General features: G+C 34.8%; 1 protein-coding gene and 1 pseudogene across 1 annotated transcript; one reads left to right on the top strand and one right to left on the bottom strand.

Moving 5' to 3' along the window:
• Positions 1-714: 714 nt before the first annotated feature.
• On the bottom strand, positions 715-13,650 carry LOC135649658 (filament-like plant protein 4; annotated as a pseudogene).
• Positions 13,651-17,358: 3,708 nt separating this feature from the next.
• On the top strand, positions 17,359-23,571 carry LOC108953745 (caffeoyl-CoA O-methyltransferase 5-like). Its single transcript, XM_065166018.1, has 6 exons — positions 17,359-17,645; positions 21,087-22,485; positions 22,556-22,635; positions 22,720-22,864; positions 22,935-23,066; positions 23,144-23,571. The coding sequence occupies exons 2-6, from the start codon at positions 22,405-22,407 to the stop codon at positions 23,435-23,437; spliced, it is 732 nt and encodes a 243-aa protein (XP_065022090.1). The 5' UTR covers positions 17,359-17,645; positions 21,087-22,404; the 3' UTR covers positions 23,438-23,571.
• The last annotated feature ends 1,501 nt before the right edge of the window (positions 23,572-25,072 follow it).

Here is a 25,072-nt window from a genome sequence, read left to right as displayed (position 1 = left end):
ATATAATTTTATTGAAATGTATCTTTCATTCATCGTCACAAAGTTTTGGTATATATCTTTTAGTATTTAGTTGATATACTATTTTTATTATTTTAGATTGGTAGCTCTCTCAATACAAAATAATTTCGACGATAACCTATAAAAATCTTTAATATATATAAGATTTTGATTTTACCCTTGTATGTATCTATAAATTCTTTGGAGTATATAATCTTCTTAAAATATATTTTCATTCATCGCCATAAAGTTTCAATATGTATCTTTCAATATTTATCAAAATTATCAAACATAGGTACAACTCCATTTTGTTGATATATTATTTTTTTATTTTAGTTTGGTAGATATTTTAATATAAAATAATTTTAGTTAAAATAGTGATTGGTGGATATCTCAATACAAAACGATTTCAATATGTTATCTATTAATAGATGAAGATAAAATACAAACTCAAGACCATACAATAATCTATAAAAGCCTTTTTTTTAGTTAAACTAATCGGTACCTTCGATACAACTCAATATTATTTGTTCTCATGTACCTTTGAAGATGCTCATGTGACTCTAATTTCATGGCTAAGAGAGCTGCACATCTGTCTTGTTAGCCTTTCAAGAACAACTTCCCTACAAATTATATAACTCATTTCACTGAAGACAAATTCTTACATAATGAACCATATCAGAAACATAAACATCTCTTTTTTGCAGATTAAGAGTGTTAATGGTAACAGCTGCTGTTTATTATATACAAGCAGCTGAAAGTGTTTATATTTTCACTCAACCTGATGTCATTTTCCATAATCACATTTGTCAATGTAATCTAGATTACATCCAAAGGAAGGAACAAGTGGAAATTACACAATCGAAACTTAAACCACACCAAAACTATACTTCAAGCATAGAATCTATGTTCTTGCTCTCGACCAGAATCTGCACTTACAAGCCAAAACTCACCAAAGGTATGTCAAACACTTGAATCTGTGTTATATGTGAAGGTTTCAATGATGATACTATGTTAAGCACCCAATGGAAGTGCAAGCTTCTTGAAGCTGCTTCTTTTCCTTCGCAGCAAAAGCTTTCGCAGAAAACTGAGTCCTCCTTGTTTCTTAGGTACAACCATGAGCATGCCTACATCAGGCCCACCTTTTTGCTTGCTAGAATCGGTCAAACCAGAAAGCTCACCAAGTGACTTTTCCGGCGACGGCTGAGTGATACATTTTATCGGGCTTTCGTTCATCTTGTTGAGTGACAAATTAGCATTTGGGTTATCAGAAGCTGCAGCTGGTGGGTGGTTTATGTGGATCTTGTGTTCATATAGCAAATCTGCATTTGGGTTCTCGGAAGCCGAAAATGGTGGATTTGGTGCCTCGGTGCATACGATTTGCTTCTTGTTCGGAGAGTTACCCTTCTCATTTTTTGAATAACCCTCTGATTTCATATTATCAAGTGATTTGGGCCAATGGTTTGATTTCGAAGCAGCAGGACTACATATCACCTTGTCAAATAGAGACGCATCTTTCGGTGATGCCAATGCTTTCAATTGCTTCCCTAGGTTTAAGATGGTTTCTTGGCAAGCGGCAAGTTTTTCTGAAGCTGCAACTATATCACATTCCTGCAAGATCATAGAGATATAATTTTTAGTTCTTGCTAGCAAAAAAATTTCATAATCATGATATGTTATTGGTGCAACTAAAGCAATAAAGTTAAAAGTTAGGTGCCACTAGTTGAGAATCAAATTCACATGACTTCAAATCACAACTTTGATTCAAGAGCGTGTAAAATCAGCATTAGTTTTACCTTCTCACAAATCTTCGCTATAACTGTCATAAGTAACCCTGTGACAGTTATAATCAATTATAATCACACTAATCTAAGCCAGTACGTACAGATCGATAGACCCAGGGTGAGATAGGGTAGGATTTGGCTGATCCTTCGCAATTTTGACTGATGCGAGGTGATCCTTATAACAAATCCCCTTTGAGCATTTTTCAAGGCAACCATAGGGCTGATCCAGTTAACACATCATCAGTTCCTCTGTATTGACCACAAAACAAAGTCGTCAAGGACTGACATTAGATGGATTGTTACGGTACTGATACCTCCTCGTACCAACACTTGGTCAAGATAGGTCAGCACTTACCAAACGACCTAATATCAAAATCAGGCAGCTATTCTTGATTTTTTCTGCTTTTGCCTTAATTTTGTATCTTTATATATAATTTAAGAACTATTATGATTTATATATCACATAACATCAGACTAATCTTAATACAAATTTCCAGTAATAAGAGCTATCAAATATTGAACTCATATAACTATATTAAAATTTATACTGCACAGTACACACCAATATGACATGCCTAATCAAATAACAAAACAAATGTTATGATGCATTTTGGAAGTGTGTTATGTGGTTGCAGGAGGTCAACATGATAATTTTGCAAAATCTAGTATTGAAATTGCCCTGAAGGCATATATAATATTGATAATATGTGTGCCACACTAGTGGATTGGAATAGCAATAGTCTTCTAACTAATTTCTACAATTAGTATGTGGGATTGCCCCTAGCAATAGGATCTAAATCATCTTTCACAAATTGGGAATCAAATGAGTCAACCTCAGCCTCCTCTCTTTCTATACCAAGTTAGGTGTTGTAACTGCAAACACATTATAATACATGTAGACCAAATTCTCCTAACATTTGTACATGCTGATGATACAAAGTTTTATGTGAATCAAGGAACTGGACCATATATTTTTAACGGCTGGATGATATGATCTACAAGAAGACTCACCTAATAATTTTCTTTAAATTAGATACTGATCTTCCATAATGTAGCCACCATTAAACTATAAAGTTGTGACAAGAATATGCATCAATAATATGTTTATTTCAACAATACTAAATTAATATAACCTGAAGAGGTTATATTTAGTATTTTCTTTGCTACCAGAGTCCATGTTGTGTGGATTGAAAATAACAATGTTCCTAGAACCGTTGGAAATACATGCCACATAAAGCTAAGTTCGTACATCCATAAGTGACTTAAAAATGTGGAAAACCATAGCATCATAAAGCATTTTAACTTACTATGGTAGCAGCTGAACTTTTAATATTTGATTTATCAAATTGATGATAGTGCTAAAGTAGAAAACTACAACAAACTAAACTAAAATTTCTTGGTAGGTCTGACGAAGATACATGTGTTTATCTTGATGAGTTTAGTCTGGATCCACCAAGTTCTTTGTGGCTCCAACCAAGACCAAGAATCTAACAAGATCGGCTAGCAAAATCTGCCAAGATTCGCAAGATGAATCTACCAAGATCCTTGATCTTGGCGGTTTCAGCCAAAATGTTCACAGATAGTGTAGACCTATGCTAGAAATGGGAAGATCTGATTTAAACAATAAAAGTAAGGCTTCAAAACAAATTTATGCAGACATGTAGTTAAATAAGAATGAACCTAACCATGAAATCATGAGAAAAACATAAAGACATGTAAATTAAACAAGAATGGTGATTTAAAAGTAAGATAAGAAATAATACTATAGATTTAGCCTCAATTTTGAGTTTACCCTAGATTGGAGAAATAGCTAATCTTCCATAAGATCCTAGCTTAATTTGGATGAGAATTAAGACTCCAAGATTGATTTGACAAAGCAGAAGAATGAGAGGCTGAAAGAGAGTGAGAAAAGAATGAGAGGAGAAAGGAGGTCTCAGGTGGGAAAAGAGGTGGGATGGGCTGGAAATTAGACCATAGGCATACCACCTGGTTCGGTGGATGTACCATTCCAAAACCACATGGTATGCCTGGTTCAATCAACTTACTGAGCAGTACGGCCAGTATCAACTGGTACCACCTCATAAATTGAGTTCTGCACCCTGTTTTGGTTTCAACTGGTAAAAATCCAGTTGGTTTTGAAGACCTACATTCATAACCCCAGACCAAGTAATTATTACCCATTTCTCATTTACAGTGTACCCGTAACTGCAAAATAAGATCAATTTACATTAATAAATTATATAACTGCAGATAACATGCAAATTTGTAAATTTGAGCTTCGTCTCAATCAGCAAAAAATAACATATTGACTCAGTTAAATGAATAAAACTATGGACAATGCCTTCCAAATATTCTCACTTCTCCTTTCAGGAATACTGTAAATGAAGCAGTAAGATTAATATAGTCTTTTAACTCAGAAAGTGATTTAACAGAGCTTACTGCTTGGATTTTCTTTTCTTCTGGGCGCATATCTTTGGAAGTTTCTTTCGATGAAGCACTGTGTCAAACAAGATTAAAGATCTCAGATGGCATCTGCAGAATTTTGAATAAAAGAGAGCACTCAAAATAAATTGTTCACACCTTTCTAACTGAAGCTGTAGTTCAAGACAGGTTGCCTCTAATTCTTCACAGCAATTACTTTTTTGTTCCAGCTCAACTTCAAGGGCTGAGAACTTCTGACGAACCTCATTCAACTCAGCCTTTGCAACTGTTAGTTGTGTTTCTAGGTCTTCATTAGTCAAATTTTGGCTTATAATCTGGTCTTCAATCTTTACCTTGGATTCCTTGAGTCTTGCTAGTTCTGCTTGTAAATTGGAAATGCTTTCTTCTGATTCGTGGATCTGAGCTATCAATTCTTCATTCTTAGCACTAGATGTTTTAAGCATTACCTCCAAATCATTCTTTATAGACTCCATACCCATGATCTCATGTTTCAGTCGTTCATTTTCGTCTCTCAGTTTGGATTCAATATCTTCCATTCTGGATAAGATGTATAGAGCATTTGTTGAGGATGAAGGTATATTTCTCTCTTCGGAAATAGAGGATTCTTCATGTGTATCTAACTTATCTATATCCTTGGTTGTGTATGTTAGAGCTTTTAGTTCATTGTCACTACTGTATGATGAATCTGCATTCATGTGCTTCCTGACAGTCTCTTTCATGTCTGAAACATCTTGAAGGGAAAAACAGTGGTTTATAATCCAGTCCAGAGTTGAAGTTACTTCAGCGGTGAACTGTTGAAGATCAACCTTCCCATGCAACAGATCATTACATACAGCAACAAAATTCTCTAAAATAGTAGTGAGTTCAGAACCTTCCCAAAGAAATGCACGAGCAATGTATCTATTTGCTAAAGAAGCACCTTCATTGTCTATAGATAATCCATGTCGACCATTTTTACTTTTAATATTTCTCTGAATGATTCCCTCAACCAATTCAATAAGCTTGAGGACAGGTTTCTCCAAGACTGACTGACAAAGTTGGATACTGCTTTTACTGTTCACTAGGTGTGTACTGATTGCTCCATCAAATGTATCTGATGAAGTGTTTTTAGGTTGCTGAGGTAATTTGTCATTGCAGTGTAGGGTATTTGAATATTTTGGCTCAATAGAACCATCCCAATCACCCAGAGCAGCTCTAACATCATCAAGAATGGCATTTAAACTTTTTTTCATAATATGATGCTTTTTTAAAATGACCCTTAAAATATCCTGTAGCCAAATAGGATAGTTTTCTAGTGACAACTCCTTAACTTGAGTTTCATTGTTTGTTTCACCGAAATGAGAGAGATCCTTGATTGCAACAAGCTCCTTATCTGTTTCTTCTGATAGATCAGGTTCTGTACAAGATTCTTTAGTGGTCACACATTCATTGTTATCTCTCAACGTACTGAATGAACTTTCAAAATGTTTATCCACAGTAATTACTGCTAGTTTCTCCATCTCAACAAAATCATCCATCAAACTTAATTCTGATATTCCAACACTTTTGCATGATGGTGCAGTGAGTTTTCCACATTTGAAATGCTCCAGCTCAGAAATTAAAGCAGAAGCCCATGATTCAGCACAACTAACATTATCTTCATTGCCACCATTCTCCGAAATTGATGAAAGTGGAAGGTCATGAGACACTGGGCTGCTCTTTGCTAGCTCAAAGCATGCTTGTCCTTTTGATAATTCCTCGAGTTGTGTCTCAACCTGTGATAGTTTGGATGCCGTACGAGCAAACATGATACGTGATGCCTGAAGTTCATTGTTTTTCTTAGTCAATGATTCTTTGAGAATCTTGTTCTCGTCTTGAATTGCACGTAATCTCACAACAAGAGATGTCATATCTTTGCTTGATGTATCATAAAAGTTCTCTAACCCAATTTCTGTCCTTTTCTTTCTTGTTTCAATGGCATATTCACTCAGAATTTCAACCTCATTTCTCATTTTAGCTAAAGCTGCTGGCCCTGGTAGTCGCTTCCGGACCATGACACGCAATTTTTGGCATTCTGTTTCCAGCTTAGCAATCTTTTTAATGCTCTCTAGGTGTTGCCTATGAGCAGCATCAGCTGATCTCCGATTGAATTCTCTCTCCTCATTTCGAATCTCAATCTCCTTCTGAAGAATGCAAACCTCATACTTCAGAGATGCATTGAATCTCTGATGAATCAAGTCTGGTTATTACTTCCGTTAATTTTGACTCTGACTTGGATATAGACTCGCTCAATTCTTTAAGCAACTGTTCTTTGACCTCTATAATTCTATTCAGGTTGCCATTTTCAATAACTAATTCAGTGAGCCTCTTATTTGTCTCAATCAACCTCTGTTCTAACATGCCTATCTTCTCCTGTTCTCTTGATATTTTGAAGGCAGCATTGTTAATGAAGAGCTGCTGGTCTTGCTTAACAACACGTAGTTGTTGCATGCATTCTTTTAATGCCACATCTGTTTCAATTACTCTTTCTTCGGCACTTTTTTTCTGAAATAAAGCATCGTCCAATTGTTGCTTTAAATAAAGTGCCTGAGCTTCTGCTTTTTCCCATCCTAACAAGTAGAGCATGGTGAACTTGTAAGGCAAAAAGGAACATGTAGAAATCTTTCATTTTATGTGAATTTAGTGTCCTATGCAAAACTTCAGAAAAAAATGTTAAACCTGCAATTGCTTCCTCAGTTACTTTTGCTTGCTTCGCCAAAAGATCATCTTTAGCATTGGACTCGGTGCGAACAGATGATAGTTGTTCATTTAAGTCGTCTAAGGATCTCTCTAACTCAAGGGCCTTCTCTTTCTGAATACAATAATCAACAAATATAGAATGACTCCAATCATAAGAAAGGAACGACATTTTTTCATTGGAGACAAAATAGTTTGATATTTCTTGGGATCAGATAATAATATGTATTTTTAAGTGTCAACTATCTAATAGTGACTGAAAACAGAAATGAGAATTACTCTAGTGAATAAGTGCATTTAAGCAGATAACCATCAGGACAGCTATGAACTTAAGCTTGATCTATCAATCCAAACTCCTACTTCCTCTCAGTTCCATATTATTGAATCTCCTGAAATCTTCAGTAAATTAATTCCAGTCAATTGATACTAAATTGTAACCATTATGGATTAACTCTTTTAATCTTTAATAGAACTTCATCGAATTGCTGGAACCTAATTAGGCTTCAATATATTTCAAAACTAGAATATATTTTTTAAAATATTTTATTGTATTTCAGATCATCTAATTGCAGTTTCCTTGTCAATCTTTCCTAAATCAAGTTGCTTTTGTTCTAAATTGGAGGTAATTAATAATTAATATTTGACTTTACTTAAGTAATTTGGACTCTAACTCCTATTAATAAACATATTATATATATATATATAATATATATATATATATATATAATCAGGGTTTGCCTTTTAGGTATTGGACCCGTTTCGGCAATCTACTAGAATGGTACGTACTTGTACCGATGTACCAACACACAGTATACTAGTGCATACCGGTGTTTCGACAAGGAAGAAAAATAGGGTAAAGAGGAAGAGGTGGTGGAGGAATAGAGGAGGAAGAAGGAAGAAGAAGAAAGAAGAGGAGGAGAAGAAGTACAGTGATAGCATACCTGGAAATCAAGCACAGCAGCGACAGCGTCCAAGTGGAAGTGACAGCATCACAGCAGTGAAGAGGCAGCACTGTTATAGTATCGCAGTGGCAAAGAGGCAAAAACGAGGGTTGTGACATCGTATGTTAGAAAAGGACTCACAAACTTGCTTTTTTTTTTTTCTTTTTTAACGATGAAATGGATTGGGGCCGATCAATTTTTAATTTTTTACTATTTTAATCAGACTGCTTGAAACAGGGGTGGTCTGCATATCAATCCACACCCAAACCCATACACACTGCCCATGTCATACCGTTTCGAGCGGTACAACAATTATATATATATATATATATATATATATATATATATATATATATATATATATATATATATAGTTAGTTAGTTAGACTTCACTGAATTTTTTAATTTGTTAATATCTATATCAATGCCATTGTCTTAGTCCCTGACTGTAAGTTTACATTTCAAAGGAAGATTAGTTGAAAGCCTTACTGATGTGGAAAGTAACTATAACCAAATCCTGACAATTCTAACCTTCTTCCCCTTTTAAGTATTATAATATATGCAACAAAAGAAGGGAAAATAAGTAGTCTTGATAGAATAGGATATGTTTTGATTTATCAATAACATAGAAGTATTTAACAAATCATATTTCTCTGCATACATCTGACAATATTTAGATCAAGGTCATACTTTTACACTTTCCATATAAAACACATCCAAACCAAAATTCAAAATCTTGGTCCAATAGCGATTTCAACACTTTGTTGGACCAGTACAGGTTTGGCATATTTGGTGATCGACTGACTTATACTGCCCAAAATCAATAAAGAAAAAAAATGAAAAAATGAATACCAGCTAGCACCAAGCTAATATGGTCTGATACCATTCCTTGGTTGGACCTATAAATATTGGTTGGTACATGTCAATACAACTGTTCTATAAACTATAGAAAATTGTGTGTCTAAACATTGCAGATCATATTGAACAGAGTTGATTTATCATATATCTATGATCGATTTCAAGGTGATCTGATTAGGACTTTATAAAATGAAGCTAGAATCCTAGCAGAGGACTCGAGCAACAAAACTAACACCAAGGAGATATGAATTATGTTATCACATTAACAATGAGATATGGGCTATAATATCTCATTAATAATGTACAATTATATATATACAAGAAGGAACTTCCTGCTGATGAAACAATAGTTTAGACTAAACAACATTCCATAAAAATTCAAAGATCAAAAAGTGCTGAGTATATATTTTGAAATCCTTAGAATGTCAAAGTGTGAGGTCCTGAAACTAGTTGTATAGTATGAAATGACAGTGTAGAACTACTCCATGTATGTTTTCATGAAGCAGTCCTGAAATTTGTAGTTCAGTTGCCACCACCTTTTACTAAATGCCAATATTATAAAGCATTCAGAAAGCATTATAAAAATACAAGGAAATTATAAGTTCAGTTCACTGAAACTATATATTGATTTCGAACAAAAGGTACCCAATTATTTCTTATTACTGGCCATTCTCATATTAAAAGAGGGAAGAAGGATAACAAGCAATGACCAATCAAGCAGAAGATGTGACTATTGCTTGCCTCAATGTTCTTCTCTGTAGATCTCTTCTTCCAAATCCATGTCTTGTTATCCATGATTCTGAAAAGCTCCTATAAAGCATGTAAAGATAGCAGTCAAAAAATTGAGGTTAAAAAGTTTTTTCAATTAATAGTAAAATTAAGGCATCCTATCCTATTCAACTATTCAGCATTTATATGACAAAAGAATTATCAAGTGGATGGACTGTTAATTTCCTTTAACAAACGAGAGTTGAGATGGTACGATAGACGAGTAGTACTAGCACAAGTGCAAAATGAGATGGAAAGTGAAAAAGGAGTAGATTCTAAACAACATCAGTGATGATTGCCCATATACATTCTTAATTACCTTGTAACATCTCATGATTTATATTATTCATCATGTAAGTTTTCTAGGTATTGTAAAGTTATTTAAAATTATAAAGTTATACCCGGTGAAAGTTTGACGAATCAACATAGGTTGATGATATTAGATATTTACTATAGAAAATGAAAGAAGAAAAAGAGAGTAAAAAGTTTACTAGGACTAGATGGTGAAATTTTAAAGGCGATAATGTAAACACTTTTAAGAATAAGATGGAAAGAGATGTAACTTAGAACTTAGATAAGGATAATATTAATATTTTAAATTATAAAGGCTAATAAGATTAGGAGTTTAACCAAAAAGATTCTTGGTGAAACTAAAGGTAGAGATGTAACTTTCTGGTGGTGCAAGGAAGTTCAAAAAATAATTTTTACTAAGAGATCATATTTTAAATATTAATAAAATTATAAAAATAAGAAAAATTTATAAGATATAAAGAATCTAAAAAAGAGGCTAAAAAAGCAATTAGAATGGGAAGATATAAAACTTATGATAATTTTTATAATAAATTAGGTACTAAAGATAGTGAAAAAGATATATATCGAATTACGAAAGCTTTAGAAAAAACGTATAAGGATTTAAATAATATTAAATACATTAAAGATGAAGACCAAAGAATATTTGTTAATGATAACGAGACTAAGGAAAGATAAAAAAATATTTTTATAAATTATTTAATGAATATTCCACATGAGACTTATATTTAATAATAAATAATAATGATAGATTTAATAATCATAGATTTATTCATAAAATTAGAGTTAATAAAGTAAAAGACACATTAAAGAAGATAAAAATAGTAAGAGTATGAGGCCTGATGGTATCCCTATTGAGGTTTGAAAAAATTTAGGAGACAAGAAAGTAGCCTAGTTAACTAGCCTATTTAACAAAATCATGAGATTTGGAAGGATGTCTAATGAATAAAGAAAAAGTTTTTTAGTGTCAATTTATAAAAATAAGAGAGACATACAAAATTGTTCAAATTATATATAGAACTTTAGAAAAGAGTTATCAAAAGTATAATAAAGCTTGAAACAAATATATTTGAAAATCAATTTGGTTTTATTCTTGGATGATTAACCATAGAAACTATTTATTTATTAAGATAACTAATAAAAAAGTATAGAGAAAAAAATATTTGCATATTATTTTTATTGACTTAGAGAAAGCTTATGATAGGGTTCTTAGATATTTATTATGGTAAGTTTTAGAAAAAAAAAGTGTATCCACTAATTATATTGATATTATTAAAGATATGTATGATAATGTAGCTACTAGTGTTAGAATTATAAAGAACGTGTCTAGTGAGTTTTCGATTAGCATAGGATTACATCAAGGATCCATATTAGGTCTTTACCTTTTATGTTATTTGCTGATGATATTGTGTTAGTTGATGAGAGCCTAAGTAGAATTAATTATAAACTTAAACTATGGAGGTAAACCTTAGAAACTAAATGTTTTAAATTAAGTATAATTAAAATTGAATATATAAAATATAATTTCAGTAATTTTAAAAATAAACATGAGAATATAGTTAAATTAGATTGACGAGAAATCCACTTAGGTAAAAGTTTTAGGGTTCTCGGATCAATTATTCGATAAGATAGAAATATTGATAAAAATATTATTATAAAGTAAAAACATAATGCTAAAAATAGTGATGGGTGTCAGGAGTCCTGTGTGATGATCGGATATTTTTAAAATTAAATAAAAAATTTTATAAGACAATTGTAAGAGACTAATAATGTTTTATGGATCTGAGTATTGGGTAGTGAAAAAAAAAAATACACAAACGTTTATATTGCCGAGATAAGAATGTTGAGATGGATGTATGGGGTTACTAAGAAAGATAGAAAAAGAAATACTTTTATTCGTAAACAATTAAGTATCGCTTCGATAGAAGATAAGAGAAAATTATTTAGGATGGTATATACATGTGTTTAAGAGACCTCCAGATGCAATAGTCAGAAGGGGTAAAATGATTAATGTTAGTGGTACAAGAAGTGATAGAGGAAGGCCTAAATTGATTTTAGTAGAAATTATAAATAATGATTTAAGTACTCTAAACTTAACTAAACATATGACTTTTTACCGATCTCAATTATGATAAAAGATCCATATAGTTGACTCCAAATAGTTGAAACTTATGACCTTATTATTATTGTTGTATCATGTAAGTTTTCTAATGACTAAGAGAGTTCATTCCAAATCGTGATGAAAATCTTCAATTGCAAAATATTCATGCCCTTTAAGAAAGTTTTGTCAACTTCCATGCCCATTTTGAACTATTTAACGGTCTAAGATATCTTCAATTGGCACATTTTAACTTTTCCTTTTATATATCAAATATATACACAACTATATGTTTTGCATTCTGCACATAAATACATTCAAACATACATGTAAATATAAACAGAATGAATGATGAGCATTGCAGCCCAAAGAACTGAAAAGACAAATTTTTAGCTGTCATATAATCGAGAATCTTCATATATGTTACGAGAGGAACACACAGTATGGAAGAGAATTGACAAGCTTGTATTTAAACACCCATATCCAATTCTCTAGCCTGTAGTGTCCATAAGTTAAGACTCACTAAAATATTTCAAGTAAGTAACACGACAATTGCATCTTTCTTATAAGGAACATAAAATTTATGTTCAGTTGGCTCCAGATATATGTTGCGTATTCCTCTCACTGGCGGCTGAAATGATCATTGGTAAGTCAATATACATCAGAGAATGCACAAGGAGACACTAATATCAAAGTAGATCCGTACACCTTGACAGTTTCCTTCCTCACACACTAATATCAAACTCATTCTCCTCTGTTTTTACCAAATTCTACTACACCTTTAGATCCACCATTTTAATAACAAAAGCCCAACCTAGGAATCGGTCTTCTGGGTATCAAACCACTAAATCGAGCTTAGCTCCAAATGAATCACAATAAGTCTAGCTCCCAAAAACGAGGATATATTGGAATACAAATTTGTGCAAGATTCTTTTAGTGTTCCGAAAGGAGACACTAAACCACTAAATCATCACCATGAGGTTTCAATCAAAGTAGTACCTGAAGTAATAGTGATAAAATTGCAGTCTAGCAATCCAAGAACTCTAGCACTAAAAGTTCAGAAGCAAATTAATCTGTGCAAAGAAACTAGAAGCAATCAGTTCCAACTTTTGCAAGAAGAAAAAGGAACAAAGAAGGCAACATGGCAAAACAAAGTGGCTAATGCACCTTTCAAGTGCATCCCATTGCTAAGGAAGTTCCAGACAAGCCAGAAAACAAGGAAAGAAAACAGAATCTCCAAAACAATCGCCAGTAAGAGGAAACAAAAAGGAAACTCCGAATATGTGTAAGCTAAAATTCCAAGAGAGTTGCAGACTGACCTGACTTCACCACCGAAGCATCATTCTCAGCATGGGAGCCAAGAGTTAAGGACACGAACCACAAGAAAACATGTACAGTGAAGGGTAGAAGGAAAGGAACGAGAGAGAAAGAGGCGATGGTATTTGGCAACGCGACCGGCTCAGTTGTTCTTTTTATCTCTGTTTTATTCTTTTCTGCTCTTATTCTTTTCGTTTCCTGTTTCCTCTTGATAGGCGTGCTCGTCTGCAGGTTGGTGGGACAAAGCACACCGATTTGTGGGGGACAGAGAGAGAAGAAGAAGAGGAGAGTACAAAGGAGGGGAGAGAAAGGTGGGGATAAAGAAAAAGAGCACGTCGAAAGCTGACTCCACCACTGGATTATGCCTTTGGGTTACAGTGGAACGGAAACAGAGGACGAAGTAAGAGCAAAGAGTAAGAACACGGGAGGCGGGTCGAGAGCGAGGAAAGTGTCGGCGGCTACGTAGATCTGTCGGTTCGTGGATCCCGTGTCTTGTCCGAGGCTCTAAGCACGAAGCGGCGCCTTACCGTCGCCTTTTTTTGTAGGCCCCATATAATTGTTCCGAGGCGGCGACTGGTTTGTGGAGTAATATCAGGTTTCTTGATTTCGACAACGCAGATGATCCCGCACGCAACAAGCAACACTAGCCCACTCCACCCGCGGCGTACCGGTCTAGACAACCACCCTCGTGATTGGCCGCGTCCGGGGCCCCTCAACTGGGTCCCGCATGGGACCTCCAATGAGGAAGCGGTAACGAAGAGGGATGGGACATAAACATGTGGGTAGACAAAGTATTTCACTGCAATAAAAATAGAAAATTTTCATATGAAAATAAATAAAATATAAATAAGCAAAAGAAAAAGATTAAGGTTGCTAGTCAACACTAATCACAAAATAATCATAAGAAATGTACATATTAATATTAAGCCAAAATATTGGTACAGTGTCACATAACTCTACGTTGGATTTTGTAGTATGATAGGGACTAATATCGATGACTCATGGTAGGTGTAACATTGTTATCATGTGAGTGACGGTGATGTCCTAACATAGTTGGAGATATACTTTAATTGAAGCCAACCCCTAATAATCTTCTACTCTACCTAAAACGATAGAGTGGTTGAAGAAAGAAGTGAGTTAGAATAGCCGAAAGGACTGTGTACTTAGTTCATCATCCAACTTAATGGTTTGGACTTTGTTATGATGTCCATAGGTGATTAATTTGCTTTAATTCATCATTTATGATCAAAGATCAATGTTAGATATGGTTGTGCAATGAAAATAACTTGCCGCGATATACAATATCGATAAAGGAAAAATAGAATAATTATGAATTTAATATTTAATCATATAGTAGCATAATATGAATTCAATCATTAATAAGACTAAATTATTCTGATAAGACTTTTTTTTATCAGAACCCTAATGGTTGATATGTGGTAGTAATAGTGAAAGGCTACCAACAATTATTCCACTGTGATGCTGTAGCCATTAGTGGAAGGAAAGGCTCATCATAAGGTGGCACATTAGATGACTGACAATTTACATTCTTTTTCCTCTCTTTGTCCAATCATGTTTGACTATATATGTATCAGAAAATGACTTAACCAGCAAGAGACTCTTCACCTTGTACAATTGACTCCAAGATTGGAACTTGAGATTCCAAGCATTAATTGCTGGAGCAATAGCTTTGGCACACTATGGAAACGAACAAGAAACAGATGCCAAGCACTCCTGTTCATGATCTCTTTATGCTTGCTTTCTAGTGTTTCTTCCCATCCTCTCCATTGACTTCATCTTTTATGGTCCCTCTGTCTCTCTCTCTCTTAATGGATGGATCCTACAGGGTTGGGTGGGTGCTGTGTTATTGTCTGCTGATGGATTAAATATGGATGGATTCTGGAGATGTATTCTACTGGTCCAACTTTGTCATTAGCTGGAATCAGCAACACAAGACAAACACCTTTTTCTCAGAGAAAAAAGAGGATACATATGTCAAATACACAGGCTTAATGATTGATGTTGTTCCCCATTCCTAACTTGAAATAGATTATTCATTGTTGGAATGTTCAGTGCAACCTGCAGGAGAGTAAATTTTTGAATGAGTGTGATGATTGCTTGGTCCCTGCCATGTCTCTTTTTCCTATTTCATATACTCCATCTCCCTCTGCATAAAAGAGAAGTTTAGATTTTAGTGTTTGATTGTTCAGTGCAAGCTGCAAAGTGATTGAATTTGGCATAATTATTACCTGGTCCCTCTTACATCATTCCTTTTATTCTTCTAAACAAGAGAGAAGTTTCCTTTAGATTCTTATTTTAAATAAATATATACTACTTGTAGAGCAACACAAAACAATCACATTTTCCTCATAAAAACAGCAACATATGCCAAAAACAGAGGCTTAACTATTTAACTTGAAATCTACTATTTATTTGATTGTTTAGTGAAACTGCAAAGTGAGCAAAAATATCAGATGTAATCCTCCAATACCACTCCTTTTTATATAATATCGGATGTAATTCTATTATTCTTAAATAAAATTCCTGTGGTTAGGAAGTTTTTGATGTAATTCTCGATAACTTAGTCGGATTTCTTTACATATGCAATGGTATTAACCATTAAGCATGATTCACTTTCTTATCTTATATCATCGTCTTATGTAAAAGAATTATCTGTGTTTTACTTTACGGATGTACTCAAATCAAGAACTTGATCTAAATAAATTTTTTATGATTAGAAAGTTTCTTGATGTAATTTTGGATGACTTACATAAAAGAAAAAAGTTGGTTGATGGAGTTCCTTGATCTACTGTTCATCCTCCTCTACATAAAAGAGAAAATTCTCTTAGATTGCTATTCACAATAAACAAACACATTTTCCTCATAAAAAGGCAAATATGCCAAATACATGCGCTTAATGATTGGTTGTGTTCCCCATTCCTAACGTGAAATATATTTTTAATTGTTTGATTGTTTAGTGCAAACTGCAAAGTGAGTAATGTTTGGTCCCTCTCATATCATTCCTTTTTATTCAGTATACTCTTCTCCCTCTGAACAAAACAGTAGTTTATTTTAGATTGTTCTTCACAAAAATTTATAATAATTTTAAAGCAAAAGAAGACAAACACATTTGCCTCAAAAGAAAGCAACATATGTCAGGCACACATGCTTAATGATTGATAGTGTTTGCCCACTCCTGATTTGAAATCTATTTTTCAGTGTTTGATTGTTCAGTGCAAACTGCAAAGTGAGTCAATTTGGTATGAGTATATTGATTGGTTGGTCCCTCTGATATCATTCCTTTCAGTTCAATTGTCTCCCTCCACATCAGATAAATTTATATTAGATTGTTATTCACAATTAAATTTATTTTAGGTTTAACATAATTACCTTCTAATCAGGTGTTGTATAATCTTCCATTTAAACTAATATTTCTTGGAAGGCAATCATGTTATGGTTTAATTTTAAATTCAAATGATTGCATATTGTACAAATTAAAATGATTAAAAGTATACATGGACCAAATCATGATGAATTTTTCAGAATACTTACATTTAATATCATTTAAAGTATCATCAATGATTTGGGTTCTTGTATTAATTGGTTTTCAGCATATGAGTGGTTTTACATCATTTCTTGCTGTGCATGGTTAATAGACAGACAACATATAATTTTGTTTGGTTGCATACAAATATTAAATTATCTGAATGATCCTTAAACTTTATTTCTAAAACTATATATTTTGTAGCAATCAAAACCTTCCATTATTTATTATTGAGGTTAGCAAGAAGAAAAAAGTGTAATCATAATTTACTTTAGTATTTTGCTGATTTAATTTCAAAATTATATGTGAAATAATAATAATTAGTTCAAACTGATTGTAAAAACTATTGATTTTTCTATGTTATTTTTGATATTTTTATTTTTTTATTGATTTTGATTGTTGATTGATATGTCAAGTGCATTCTAATTTTCATTTAATCAATTTTTTTTTTATTTGGGGGGTTTTTTCCTCTCAATTTTGATATTTTATAGTTTTTATTTATTTTGATTGTTGATTGATATGTAAAGTGCATTTTTATTTTAATTTAATTATTTTTTTCTTGAAGGCTTTTACTCCTTTGACTCACTTGGCTCCGTCTTCCTGATCGCTCTGTTCCAGCTTCCAGTCTTTCCCCTTCCTCCGATCCTTCGTTCTACCTCCCCAGTCCCTATCGGATTGTACCCTTGCTTTGAATCGAAGCGAAGAAAAGTAGCGGATGGGCTACGGTTGCTGAGGAATTAGGTTTTTTTGCAACAAGAAATGGGGTCTACTCGTGGAAGTCGATCGTCCACCAAGATGTGGGATTCTGCCGCCATGGATGCCCGATTCAGCTCTCTGGAGCTCAGGGTATCCTTCGGCGATGTCTTCAGCGGGTAAGTGCCGAATCCATTTAATGGATTTGTTCTAACGTACGTCAAAATCCTTTTCCTTATTGATATTGATTATTGTGCTGGTTCTGTTGGTTTGGAAAACGTTGGTTTCTTCGGTATTATTGGTTGCTTGATTCTTGATTTCTTGATGCTGATTTATATTGTTCTGTTATTGCTCTTTCTTTTTGATAGTTGGGGAAGTATTAATGAATGGCTTGTGAACGAAAGATGCATTACATTTGGCAAAATGCAAAGACAACACGATCTTGGGCTTGCTGATGCATCCAAACAGTAGCATTCAAGATAGCTCGAGACATATTGGTCTTTTGTGCTACTGACGTGACATGCATCCAAGTCATACGGAGAGGATGGCTATTGATGATTGTCAATGATGGATCGAAAGTTGAAATCCATTGGAAGTTAGAAGGGAAAAACATGGTTCAAATGGACCTTATGGACAAAGGAAATTTGGTAGCTTTGATGAGTGATTGAGATAATTTGTGGATCTAATGGCATAACTACAATGTTCATTTGTTGATGGAAGGTAAGGTCCTTGGATGACTTGTAATTGTAGATGCAATTACATAAAGTCACCTTCTGAGTTGTGCCAGCAGAAAAATATTTATATCATCCTAATACAACAAATAAGGTAGAAAATAGAGAAAATAAGTGATATCTGCTTCAGAAGATGCATCTGATGGATTGGCACTGAAATTTTCAGTTCAGAAGGGAATAGTAGACAAGATGATGTAAGTTTTGTACTTTGGTATTGTGATGCGGAGGATTATCAGGATATTCTGAACCTAAAGATAGATCTTTGTTTCCATGGTCCAATCTCAAAATCAGGAAGGTATTCAATGTCGAACATTAAATCTATATTTTAAGGATCAGCTATCAGTAGGCGAATCAGGTACCATAGTAGTACACTCTGTGAAAGAAATTTTGGACTACACAGCATTTGATTATAATATTAAGGTAAAATGACTATCAGATCTTGGGATTAAAGATCTTTTATATTCTTCTGATGTGGGTAATTGAGATATTATGTTATTTCAACCTCTCCTACATGGTAGCCACTCAGCAGGTACACTTCATCTGAGGATGTGTCTATAAGTGGCTCAATAGTTCTCCATAGCGAAAATGATGAACCTGGTTCTCCTCATTTATGAAAGTCTAAGTTGGGAATTCAAGCATAGACATCAAGCATCTCCACCGATAATAATGCTATGAACCTTGCAGAGGTTTCCTTATATTAGAACAAATACATGCATATAGAAGACTTGAATACTCTATTTCTGACCCTTTACTTCATGCATATGATGGCACACCATAGGCAGAAGCTACATTACAAGGGGGGCTGAGAAAAGGAAGTTATTGGGAAAGACATTTACTGAACAAAAAAAAAGAAGGATTCTATTTAAAATGAAATGATTGAAAGGACAAACATCTTAGAATCATCTAGGTACATGAACTTTCAGATTTTCAATGATTAGGAATGTTATGTTTAGTTCTTGGTTGTATTTATTTCTTATAAGACTAGCAGCAGCAGCAGCTTTTTTCCCTGCATTATCATTGTTGACAATTGCTTCCCTATAGGAGGTGCTGTTTACGAGCTAGACGTATTCATTTAGATTATATGCTCTAACTATGCCATAAGAATCTGCTACTTTTGTGATTATTCTTCTGTATTGTTAATTATGATTCTTTTGTCATTAGTTGTACAAAAGCTTGATAATCATAATGAAGATCGCTACAGCAACTAGATATATTTGAAAAAGAAACTCGTTAGAACCATGTAGTCCCGGTTAGATTTGTGGGAGCTTCTTAGGTTGGTTAATTGGAATTAACTTTGAGAGCTTTTTAGATATCTATCATTCCATAGATCCTATTAGATTTGTTCCCTTCTAGTTCATGACATGAGAATATAGCATCCTTGTTAATTTGGATCTACATATATGGTGATATCCTACAAATTAAGTCACCATAAGAAAAAAAATGGTTGCTGAAATGTGTGTGTGTGTGTGTGTGTGTATATATATATATATATATATATATATACATACATATATATATATATATATACATACATATACATATATATATATATATGTATATATATATATATATATATACATATATATATACATATATACATATATATATACATATATACATATATATATACATATATACATATATATATATACATATATACATATATATATACATATATACATATATATATACATATATACATATATATATACATATATACATATATATATACATATATACATATATATATACATATATACATATATATATACATATATACATATATATATACATATATACATATATATATATATATCTAGAGGGTTGAGAGCCTTTAAATTAAAGATCAACTCTGCTGAACATGAGCTACATTGTTCACAGAGACTAATGAAAAATCATAATTTTGAAAGCATCCTTATACATTATGTAAAAGTAAATATATGCAGTTTTGGCAGCATAAAATATATTTTTAGTGGATCAATAATATAGAAATTATATGGATTTTCTATGAGTGAATGCTCTTAGAATTGTTCATTTTGTGTTAGTTTAATGGACACAAGATTTTCAAATCATGTGAACCTTGTTTTTATAGATGTTTTAAATGTTGTAAGATCATGTTTAGCAGAGGTGACATTCAATTTGCAAACTCCATGGTTGATTCTAATGTGATAGGATTGAGGTCTCAAACTTCCACGAGGGATTCTTGCTCAAATCTTTCTTTTATGGACATGTACGCAATTGATCAAATCAAGATCCAAATAAATGCAATATTTAACTAGGGTGCTAATTTTCCCATGTCAGCATCTTTGAAGCATGACATTGTAACAGAAGTTTCTTTGACTGAACGAAAAACTCAAAGCTTTGGTTAAGCTACAATTTGACTCAATGATAAGTCACATAGTAATAAATAACCATCTGCTTTTAGATTGTATTAATGTGTAATGGAATAAATTTTACTCTGATTCAAATTCCTGCAAAGAAAAAATTTCAACATACTTATGGCTAGTTTTAGTAGTAAGCAATATTAAAATCGGAATTGTGTAGGTCAGATGCAGGTCAAACACTACATGCATGACATAGTCTAAAGGTGAGAACTAAAGGTGAGAGAGCTAGCACCCTTTCTTCTTCATATAGAAGGGCATGCCATTATACCATTCTTTGGTCTTCATATGTAAACAAAAAATAACCATGAGAGGTTGCACAACTTAAGCTCACAACTATTATCATCAAAAGAAAACAAGTATGTGGTGTCAGATGATTCAAAATTATGCATCCTATCATTCACATATCATGCAAAGAGTGTCATTCATGATCAGATAGAATGAGAAAAGTACCTGCATTCCAATGGTTTTACTGTTTTGAGTTGAGTTTTTGAGATTGTTTTTCCAGTTGCCTCTCCAAATGGATTCCCACCAAACAGTCAAAGGTTAGAAGCCTGGACCAATAGATGGAACATGTGAGTTGGTATACATGAATGTAGCGTACTAAATGAGCTCAAGGTTGGATGGATGGAGAAAAGGAAGAAGAGAAAAGAACAGCTTGAGGTGAAACATTGTAACTACTACTCTCTTTCATTTGTAGCATCTCAATCGTCCATTAATGATGTACCTTCCTGTCAACAGCATGGACTCCATCCATCATTCAACTACTAGTTCGTTCCATGGTGTGCGTGCGTATGTGTTTGTGATCCATATTTTTAGTTAAATTAAGAGTCTTTAGAATTAATTTTATCGTCCCTCATGAAGTCTTGTTATGCCTTCATCTGTCTCTTCTTGCATTGTCAACTCATTAATCTTTAGCTAATCACAATATTTATAAGTTTGACTAGCACCTATTTGATCTAAACTTAACATCAGTCAAATTGAATTTCTAATTTCTAGGAACATGACCAATCCAAAACTTTGACACAGACATTAAAAAAATATTTGTTAGAAAATGGTTGGTTCAGTGTTTCTGTTATGTTTTTCTTCCTACATCCATTTTTGTAGGTTTCTTCTTTTCTTTTTATAATATTATCATTTTCTTTTATTTTGGTATATTTCCTTTGTCTATCCCGTTTTGTTCTTTCGACTATAGAAGTTGACCATATTTTTCTCTCTACAACTTGACCATATTTTTTTGACAAATGTGTACCACATATATCTGATTCCACAATTTATTGCACATGAGTTGAATCGGACAAAAGCATCACTGCTTAGGTGTTAATATCATAGTCTTTGATTTTTGTTGAGATATCTGAATGATTAGTGTATTATATATATCACTTTAAAATGCAATAGATATTGTTTTTTAAGATCATGATCTTGGATAACATTAGAGAGACATATAAGAGGAGATTCAGTGCTGTCCATGTAACTCTACCAATGGGAGTAGAGAGAGATGGTGTGACAAGAAGTAGCTGTTCAGCTGTCTGAAATGAGAGAGGGTTTGTGACAAGAACTAGCTGTCCAATTAATTGTCTGTAGAAATGTGAGAGAGGGTTTTGGTGTGCTGCAATTAATGGGAGGATGAACAAGATATGTGGCAATGGGGCAAGCAAAGCAGCACGCACCCCCACCTGCAAGTCTCACCGGCTTCAGCCGGCCCCTACTCTTTATATGCCCACAGTTTCTCCACCACCCAGACCAGCAAAAACCTTGGAAGCTGATCACATAGTTCTCCTACAACAAACATCAACACAGAGGAAGACACACATACAACAACAACAATGGCTTCTCAGAATGGCCAACAAAGACCGCATCAGGAGGTCGGTCACAAAAGCCTCCTCCAAAGCGACGCCCTCTATCAAGTACTACTACTCTCTCACTTCCTCCTTGCTCTCTCGTCCACCTTTTCTGATCCTGTACTACTTCTTGCAGTACATACTGGACACCAGCGTTCTCCCCCGAGAGCCCGAATGCATGAAAGAACTCCGCCAGATCACCGCCAACCATCCCATGTACTACATATCATGTCCTCATGCTAATTGAGTTGCGTGCAGTGGAAACAGTGCTGTTGTTTTAATCTTGCATGATCCATGCAGGAACATCATGTCGATCTCGGTCGACGAAGGACAGTTCCTGAACATGCTGCTCAAGCTCACCAGAGCGAAGAAGACGATGGAGATCGGCGTCTACACTGGCTACTCCCTCCTCGCCACTGCCCTCGCCCTTCCCGACGACGGCAAGGCACGTATACCCGTCACCTCAGTCTTCAGCCTTTGTTTCTGTTCTCGTTGGTGACATGCTCATGGATCAGATTCTGGCCATGGACACTAACCGAAAGTACTACGAGGTTGGCCTGCCGACGATACAGAAGGCCGGCGTCGCCCACAAGATAGACTTCCGCGAAGGCCCCGCCCTCCCCGTCCTCGATCAGCTGCTGCAAGACGTGAGGGGGTTGATCTATCACTCATGGATGCGACCATTTCCTTCCTCTCCATCACTCGTGCGTTCCTCTGCCTGCAGGAGACGAATCACGGGTCGTTCGACTTCGTCTTCGTGGACGCCGACAAGGAGAACTACGTCAACTACCACCGGCGGCTGCTGGATCTGGTGAAGGTGGGCGGCCTCATCGCGTACGACAACACGCTGTGGGGCGGCGCGGTGGCGGCCCCGCCGGACGCGCCCCTGCCTGGCTACCTCCGCCACTACCTGGACTTCGTGCTGCAGCTCAACCAGGAGCTCGCCGCCGACCCGCGCATCGAGATCTGCCAGCTTCCGGTGGGCGACGGCGTCACCCACTGCCGGAGGATCAGATGATTGCCGAAATGACATGTCTGTCCTCCGTTCATCGCCAATAAAATATATGCCGCATGAGGCGACTACGTTTGTCTTATTTCACGTGCTACCCAAAATAATTATTATAGCCAACCAAATAAAGTGAGTGTTATTTACCTTCTTTTTCCTTTTTTTAATTTAATGTTATTTACTGCTTTAAATTTGCTCATCAATAGCTGTTCGTGATATAAATTATTAATTGAAGAGAATAAAGGTTGTTTATGGATGGCTTCTTGATTCTTTGTCATCGTATTAACTCTATCAAAGAAATCCACTTATATATCCTCTCATAATATTTTAATATGTAATAAAAAATATATTTTTATTCTCTCCAAAAAACACCTCCAATTTTTATCGGGTAAATTAGATAATATCCGAATCCGACCGGACTCGATTTTGTTCAAAAGTAAAAGAGATAAAATCCGGGTAAATAGGAACCTTTATCGGGTATTATTTGGCCAAGATCCGAATCCGATCCAATCCAATATCATATCCATCCAATTCTAGCCGTTCTTTTTTCTTCTAATAAATGAAAACATCTCGGCGCAGTCGACCTCCCATCAATTCCTCGCCACCACTGCCGCCGCCTTCTCCTCCTGCACTCGGTTTCGCCGTATTGCGGCGATCCATGGCCTCCACGTCTTGGTCCCTTTCCGCCGCCTCTTTGGCCCATCGTCCCTCGCCGTGGCCGTCACGAGCGCCGCAGAATACGGCGGCAGCGGTTGGTAGCCTCGCCAGCGTCAGCCTCGGCCGATGCGGCTGTCTCCTTTTGCCTCCGTCTTCGATTCTCCGGAGGAGCCGCCGAAGAGGGAACTGTGCCGTTTGCATGGCTCCCGAGGAAGAGAAGATGACCCGCCGCTCCCCTCTCGATTTTCCCATCGTATGCATTTCATCCTGCCATCTCTTGATATTTCTATTTCCAAAGAAATTTTATCTCTTTGGCTTTGATTAGAAGAATTTAGTTCTCAATTTGATAACCAAATTTAACACTTATGGATTTTTTCGATGAAACCAAGTTCAGATTTGGTTTCGATAAAAACCATATTCAACATATTTTTCTAAGATTTGATTAGATACTTGTTGTCTTCCAAATTTGTAGTCGTTTATCTGCAGATGGAGCACCAAAATTGAGCAATTATCTGTAATTTTTGCCATGAAAGAGAATTTATTTCTTAGTAAAGTATTTGGAGTCGAGTGGATTGATTATTCATGATGGGAACAGGGATCTTTTATGGAAGTGCAAGGTTAGAAAGAAGGGTGTGCTTTGTATGGCATCTATAATAGGGGATTTATTTGTTAGATTTAGGTTAAAGGATTTTGATTAGATGTAGGTTGAAGGATATCTTGTGGCTAAAATTTGGGGCTAATTACATATTTCCCTCTGTACTTAGGTTCTTTTAGCATCGCCGTCAATGTAACTTTTCGCGGTCAATGTGACTTTAAAAAGTTACATTGGGTACCTATACTTTTCGAAGTTGCTATAATTGACTCTATTTTTAACAACTCCATCTGTTTCTTTGACAGAATCCACTGCATGTGACATCACGTGCAAAATTTATGCCAAAGTGAAAGGTAAAATAGTCAGTCCCCACCTCGCACCATCGCCACCAACCCCGT

This window comes from Musa acuminata, chromosome BXJ3-9, assembly GCF_036884655.1.
Source record: "Musa acuminata AAA Group cultivar baxijiao chromosome BXJ3-9, Cavendish_Baxijiao_AAA, whole genome shotgun sequence".
In the NCBI taxonomy this organism is placed as follows: Eukaryota; Viridiplantae; Streptophyta; class Magnoliopsida; order Zingiberales; family Musaceae; genus Musa; species Musa acuminata.
The sequence above is the reverse complement of the archived record's forward strand: the minus strand, read 5'-3'. Positions and strand labels throughout refer to the sequence as shown.

Coding starts and splice junctions, on each gene's coding strand:
- LOC108953745 (XM_065166018.1), top strand. CDS start 22,405: ATGGCTTCTCAGAATGGCCAACAAAGACCGCATCAGGAGGTCGGTCAC. Junction 22,486..22,555: donor AAAGCGACGCCCTCTATCAA/GTACTACTACTC, acceptor TACTTCTTGCAG/TACATACTGGACACCAGCGT. Junction 22,865..22,934: donor CCCTTCCCGACGACGGCAAG/GCACGTATACCC, acceptor CTCATGGATCAG/ATTCTGGCCATGGACACTAA.